This window comes from Larimichthys crocea, chromosome X (genome assembly GCF_000972845.2).
Source record: "Larimichthys crocea isolate SSNF chromosome X, L_crocea_2.0, whole genome shotgun sequence".
Lineage (NCBI taxonomy): Eukaryota > Metazoa > Chordata > Actinopteri > Sciaenidae > Larimichthys > Larimichthys crocea.
In genome coordinates this window covers 32,471,498-32,478,965 of record NC_040020.1, presented here as the reverse complement: position 1 = coordinate 32,478,965, position 7,468 = coordinate 32,471,498, and the positions used below count along the sequence as shown (strand labels likewise).

The window sequence follows — 7,468 nt, the reverse complement described above, 5'->3', positions numbered from 1 at the left end:
TCACTGAAACTCCTCTACAATATGCATTTGAAACAAACATTCACACACTAAATGTAAACCCAATACACTCACTCAAAGAAGAGAGGACGGAGTGAACAGGGTTGACATGGTATATTTCAGTACATCAAGTTATTTATAAATGTTAATTGAATGATGAGCATCTGATCAATGTGTGAACACTGAGTCAGAGAAAACAGGACAGAGTGTTGAGTCAAAGTCATTTTGTTGGCAGGTCTGTTCTGTTGCCACAAACAGGCCTTTAAACACAGAACACAGCAAATCCATGAAAAAGACAGCACAGGTTTATACAGGCTTATAGTCCAGCTTGGACTCCAGCTTCTTTGAATCAGCCACCTTCCTCACAGCTTTCATGAAGTCTTCCTGGGTGACGTACTCGCGGTCAGAGCGGATGGCAAACAAACCTGCAGACAGACAAACAAACAAACATGAGCAGAGCTGACAGTGACAGCTGAGGACATGAACCTAACAAGGACGCTTTAATGAGTCCAACCTGCTTCTGTGCACACGTTCCTCAGATCAGCTCCATTGAAGCCATCTGACAGCTTCACAATGGCTTCAAAATCTGAAAACAAACAAATCAACTCTATGAATGCACGCAAAAAAGACAAAACTGTTTTGAATAAGTCTACTCAAACATGTTATGTATGAGCTGCAGCCAGCAGACCGCGGAAACTCTGCTCACTCACCTATTTCACCGTGCTTGGTGATGGGACTGGAGTGGATCTTCAGGATGTCCAGACGAGCCTGCTCATTGGGCAGTTCAATGTCTGAGGATGAGAGGGGACATTAGATTTGTTGTGTGTGGTCACAAAGAACACACAATGAACAGAGAGAGAGGATCTTACGGATTTTACGGTCCAGTCTGCCGGGCCGCAGCAGAGCAGGGTCCAGAGTGTCGGGTCTGTTGGTGGCCATGATCATCTTGACTCTGTGCAGCGTGTCGAAGCCGTCCATCTGGTTCAGCAGCTGACGACGACAACACACACACACACACACACACACACACACACACAAAAAATCAGTGCTTGTGGTCATCTATCCACTGTGGTGACAGATTCGATTTGAAGTACTCTGCCACAGGTACAGGTTGCAGACTCTTGCTGCTTGTTATATAATATGCATGCCAGCTACACGTTCTATACATTTACTTCACATACATTCATCAAAACACCTAGCTGATCTGGATTACAATAGCAGCAGCTTGTGGTGTGTTGCTGTGTGTGTTACCTCCATCAGGGTCCTCTGGATCTCTCTGTCAGCCGAGGTTCCTTCAGAGAAACGACGGCCACCTACAACACAAACATGACAACCAACCTGAACCTGTGTCCATGTGAGAGTAGATGTAATACTCCATCATCATCAGCACCATCTGTCTATACAGCCTGAGACACAGAACTGTTCTAGAAATCAACAATATTGGTCCAAAAACATGGCTGCTTTGCACAGGGGCGGGGCTTGACAGGAAATTAGCCATAACTCATTGACAATGCATTCAATTGACATAAACTTTGATAGATCTCTTCAGGTTTGGTGTCTAGAAATGGGTGCCATAATGGTCATAGTGGTGCCATAAATATGTGAAGCTCAGAATCCAGTACAGAGTTTTACTGCTACAGCAAAGCATGTGACTGCACACAGAGATGAGTATGTGGCCAGTTCAAATGTCAAACTGCTCTTGCTCTTGTCTTTGTGTTCAGCTTTGTCTTTTACATGTTTGTAGAAAACAAACTCAGCTCTGCCTCAGTGCCCGTAGGTTGTGTGATACATGTGACGGGCTGTAGAGGAATTCAGATTTCATCATATAAGAAGCACTCGTGTGCATATCTTTGCCCAAGAAACAGGAAGCTCTATCTGCTTCACAATAAAAGCCTGTATTCCAGCTTCAGTTTGGCAGATGCTCAGTGTCACTCACCGATGGCGTCGATCTCGTCCATGAAGATAATGCATGGCTGGTGGTCCCTTGCATAGTTGAACATTTCTCTGATCAGTCTGGCACTCTCACCAATGTACTTGTCCACGATGGAGCTGGACACTACCTGCAGCACACACACACACACACACCATGAGATGACTGACTACACTGCAGTGTGACTGTACACACTGGTGCTGGTGCTGACACTCACCTTGAGGAAGTTACAGTCCAGCTGACTGGCCACTGCTCTGGCAAGAAGAGTCTTTCCAGTCCCTGCAAGAGAAAGAAGCTCATCAGAACTAGATCAACAGTCTAAACAGATCAAACACAATGACATCTGTATATACTACAGTTTGTATGACAAAATTCTAAAGAATCACATGAACCTTAAATGGATTTATACGTTTCACAAAGTGACAAAGTGCCTCACAGACAGATACCAGCATGGATGTAACCTGGTGAAGACAGCTGCTTGTTCACTGATGCACTAACCTGGAGGCCCGTACAGCAGACAGCCTTTAGGTGGAATGATGCCCACTCTCTGGAAGAGCTCAGGGTTGGTCAGAGGCAGCTCGATAACCTGTCATGAAACAACAGCAGCATTGTTTGTGCATCTGAAACAGAACCCTTCCAGACAGTCCAACCAAACACATGTCTCTGTTCAACTACAGCACACACACATTCATCAGTCAGTGTCAGCAGATTATCAAATATCCATTCAGATCGCTGATATATGTTTTTAATGTGCTACTTTGGCTCCGATGCATCACCCCTCCTTCTGATTGGTTAGAGGTCAGGAGTAAGAGCCTATCTACACAGAGTGGAGCAGCACGGCTGAGCGAGCAACACTGATATTGGAAACATGACAACAAACAAACTTGTTTCTTACCCAGGACAAGCTGCTCATAATCTCAGTCTCAGTCCATGACTGACTGCCACTGATGTTTACTTACTTTTAGGACTTCAAGTATATGATGATACTAATACTTTTGTACTTTTGAGATTTTGAATACAGGACTTGTTGTAGCTTGTAGTTTTTACTCTGTGGTGTGACTTTTACTCATGAACGATCTGAGAACCTCTTCAGCCAATAACTGATCTGTGGACAGCTGGCAGACTTAAAGCATGATTCTATCAATTCCAGCTATCAGTTATTGGCTTCCTTGATTACTAATTATTGGTCACTGTTTGTAAGAATGTTACCCATCATTAGTACATCAGAGGGTTTGTCGTACCTCTCTCAGTTCACGGATCTGTTCAGACAACCCTCCAATCTCAGAGTAGGAAACACTGCCGGGGTCCTCGTGGGACATGTTGTACACAAGAGGGTCCACCTCTCTGGGCAGGTACCTTAGAGAGAACATGAAACACATGCTCAACACACAGCGCCGTCTGTGGAGTTTGTTCATCATCATAACGTACTTCCATCTGTTTTTCAGGGTAACAGTCCATCAAATCCACAGGTTAGTTTAGTACACACTGTTTTCATGGAATCACTGCCAGAAATGTTTACAACTTAATAGACTTTCACTAGGAAGCTGTGTGTGTGTGTGTGTGTAAAATAAAACTGTTCAGTGGAACTATTTTACACAGAAATCAGCAGAGATCTAATAAGTGTGTTGAGGAAATCATCTACTAATTAGTAGTGACGCAAAAGGATTAGTGGTTTAGCTTCTCAGCTCTGTTTCCTGGAAACTCTGACTTGCAGATGTTTTGTATGATAAACATTGTAACAACAATGGTCGGTGTTGATTCTGAATCTGTCCTATATTAACTTCAACTTTATTTATTTATATAGCACCTTTCATACAGAATTGTAGTCCAAAGTGCTTCACAGAGCAGAGGAAAAACTGAAATAGACAACAACAGAGCAGTTGCATAAAAAAATAGAAATTAGAAGAAAAGTAAAAAGCATGAAACTACAACAATGAAACAAATACGAAGAAAAATTAATAACTATAGGGTAAAAGGCATAATTTAAGAACAGCCGGAGTTAAATTAGATAAGACCTGTACAGTAAATAAGCACCAGAGATAAAAGTAGCAGGGAGTGATCAGGACCTAAAAACTCAGCAGTGAATGGCCAGGCACCTTAGGTAAAAGCCAGGCTAAAGAGGTACGTCTTAAGTTGTTTTTTTTTAAAATGTCTACAGAGGTGCAGTCCCTCAGATCCATACGCAGGCTGTTCCAGAAATGGGGGCCGCAGTAGCTAAAAGCGGCCTCACCAAACTTCTTTGTGGAGGTTCTGGGGACAACTAGGAGTCCAGATGCCGAGGATCTGAGGGGCCTGCTTCGTACATACCTCTGTAGCATGTCACAAAGGTAGGTGGGTTCCAGGCCATTCAGTAATTTAAAAACCAGTAAAAGAATCTTAAAATCAATTTTAAAACTAACAGGTAACCAGTGCAGGGCTTGGGGGTTATGTGTGCCCTCTGTCTGGTCTTTGTCAGTATCCGGGCTGCAGAGTTCTGTATCAATTGTAAGCGGCCTAGTGTTTTTTTTTTTTTTTTTTTAGGAAGACCGGACAGAAGGGCATTACAGTAATCGAGTCTTGAAGTGATAAAAGCGTGAATTAGTTTTTTCTGTGTCAGCCTCGTTGATGAATGGTCTGACTTTGGTGATATTTCTATGGTGATAGAATGATGTTCTGAATGGTTGTGATGATGTGATAGAATGGTTATGTTTTTTATATGGACCTCAAAGTTGAGGTTGGAATCAAGGGTCACTCCCAAGTTTTTGACCTGGTCTTTTGTCCTTAGGAACAGGGATTGAAAATGCTGGGAGAGGTGTTCTTTCTGGTCTTTGGGCCTGAATATTATTATTTCTGTCTTTTCCTGATTAAGTTGTAGAAAGTTATTTCCCATCCAGACATTTATTTCAGCTAGGCATTGTACCAAGTTGTTGATTGGGTGAGGTCATGTGGGGATACTGCGATGTACAGTTGTGTATCGTCTGTGTAGCTATGGAAATCAATGTTATGACTTCTAATAATTTTGCCGAGAGTATTACTCTGCAACAAGATGCTGCCTGGATTCCACATGCCAGGACTCAGACTTTCCCCATTCAGTCTTTATGGAATATATTATATTATATGGATTATATGGAACCTACCTCATTATAGTGAGTGTGGTCATGTCTAAAGCCACTCTTGTGCCTGGCTTCAGCTGGGACTTGTCCAACTGGGATGAAACAAACCATGTTAGACTTCACATTCATCAAAACAACAGCTTTCATTTGTGATTTTGAGACAGACATGATAACCACTGCAGTATATCTGACACTAGACTAGAATGTCTATAAAGTCACTGCAGTATAGGGCTGTCAACAAATATTCTAAATTCGAACATATATACATACATACATACACACACACACACACACACACACACACACACACACACAGATATATATATATATAGTCCAATCTCCATAACATCTGACTATACACAAACACACCTGTTCAGCACCTACCTGTCTGCGGCATCCCACCACATATCGGGGACCATTGGTGGCTTTGACAATGACTGAAATGACACAGATTAACACAGTGTGTCACAGCACGTTGGTGTAGTTTTGTTGAACCTAAATAAAACCATGTGAGCTCAGAGCAGAGTCAGGGCTGAACTTACATTTCTCCTCAGTTAGCTGTTTGAGAACTTCTCCAACAATCTACAGGGAGTGAGACAGGTGAAGTTAGACAGGTGAAGTTAGACAGGTGAAGTTAGACAGGTGAAGACAGAATTGAATCACCCTGCTGAACCCTCTCCACTCTTCCCCACAGTTCGTTTTAACTCACTACCTCTGGAATATGGCCAATCCGTAGCATGTGGCCTTTTAGGTAGGGAGGTCTTGAAGAGACATGAGTTGAACATCTTATCACCACATGGTGCTCAACTCTTTTTCCTATGCATGGAAAACACATCCTGCTCTACAGAAACCTTTCCTCGACATATCAGAAATGTTTGAAAGTCAGTTTGTGTCTCCTCAAATCACAATGTGTGATCAGAAAGAAAAACTTCACACAGCACGGCACTGTTAGCCTCAGTAAGTCTATACAAAGTAAAATCATGAGTATCAAATTGTGCTGTGTGATACAAACAGAATAAAGCATCTGGACTTCTAAACATTAGAAATACATATTTTACTACTGACCTAAACTATCAGTCTACCAGATATCCATTGTTTTACTGTCAAATGTTAAATGGCAGATAAAGAAGTCAAAGGTAATGACACTTGTTGTTTAAGTAAGGCATATTTTGCTTGTTTTCTTCTTCTTCTAACGGAAATAACTGTCGCTGTAAACACAGTTTGAAATCTATCCCTGCTGTGACAAAGCCAGTGTACGTCAGTGTGACTCCTCCGTCTCCAGAATGACACTGAAGTGACACCACAGAATCCGACTGTTGAAGCGTCACTAACGTTTGTCCCTTCAGTTTTATGCTCTTTACACTCTCTGCTGACTGCCGGTCATTGTGTTGATGTACAAACCAAACAGTGATGCTGGAGGATGATGAGTCTCACCTGTCCGACACTCTGCAGAGCCTTCAGGTCATTCTCGGACTTCTCGTACTGTTTGGTCTGTTCCCTCAGCTGTTCTCTCACTGCAAGACACACACACACACAGACACACACACTCTTCATGTGAGCCAGCGTTAGCTGTTAGCTTAGCTCTTCATTTACTGCCACAACAAAACTAAACCTGACGTCATCGCAGCAGTGACAGCGTCAGGCTGACGGTGACTGGATGTCAGGTTTTCACGCAGCCTGCTGTGACACTGAACTCACTGTTATCTGCCTCCTACACTGAACTGAACTAGCATGCTAGCCGTCCCGTTCACTTCCATTCATTTCTGCGAGCATGCTAACTGCATGACAAAGCACTCGCTAGCTCGCTGGCTAGCTGCTGCTGCCTGTCCGTTAGCGTGTCTCTACCCGACACGAACACAGCAGAAGTCCGCCACAGACACACGTCCACATGTACCCCTGTCTTACACTCTTTGAGCCGGCCGTCCACCTCTTTGTGTTCCAGTAATTTCTTCCTGTAGTCCTGCAGCGCCTTCTCCCTGCTGTCCGCCATCATGCCCTACTGAATGATGGGAAAGTGCAGCGTCACTACGGTGTTTTGCTGCGAGCCCCGCCCTTCGCCCCGCCCCCCGCCGAGTGTGTCCCATTACAGGACGTCATTACACACTGAAATTAATGACTGTTTCATTAATTATCACGGCTTTCAAAATAGCTGCATCGTTTTTTTTCTCATTCTGATTTATTTGTCAATGTCTCCTTCTGACGTCATGATATTGCATATTGCAGGGATTTAAAAAAAATCCAGCCAGTAGGGGGTGTTAAATGTTCAGCCATGAAGCAGAATGAAAACAAAAGATTTTTAGTATTAATGAGTGTGTTTCCTTTAATATGTGAGTCCAGCAAGGATAGCAGACTTCCACAGAGAGCTTATCAGCTGTGAACTGTGTGGTGTGCCACATGTTTTGATGAATGAAACATCTTTGCTTTGCAAAATATGTTGTAGAGACATGAT

General features: G+C 43.1%; 1 protein-coding gene across 1 annotated transcript; it reads right to left on the bottom strand.

Moving 5' to 3' along the window:
* Window positions 1–96: 96 nt before the first annotated feature.
* psmc6 (proteasome 26S subunit, ATPase 6) lies at window positions 97–7,064 on the bottom strand. Its single transcript, XM_010754913.3, has 14 exons — window positions 6,925–7,064; window positions 6,454–6,533; window positions 5,562–5,601; window positions 5,404–5,456; window positions 5,044–5,111; window positions 3,169–3,283; window positions 2,426–2,513; window positions 2,145–2,206; window positions 1,934–2,057; window positions 1,249–1,310; window positions 867–987; window positions 708–788; window positions 512–583; window positions 97–422 (listed from the first exon to the last, which is right to left on the bottom strand). Exons 1-14 carry the CDS (start codon window positions 7,010–7,012, stop codon window positions 304–306), a joined length of 1,173 nt encoding a protein of 390 aa, XP_010753215.1. The 5' UTR covers window positions 7,013–7,064; the 3' UTR covers window positions 97–303.
* Between the last annotated feature and the right edge of the window lie 404 nt (window positions 7,065–7,468).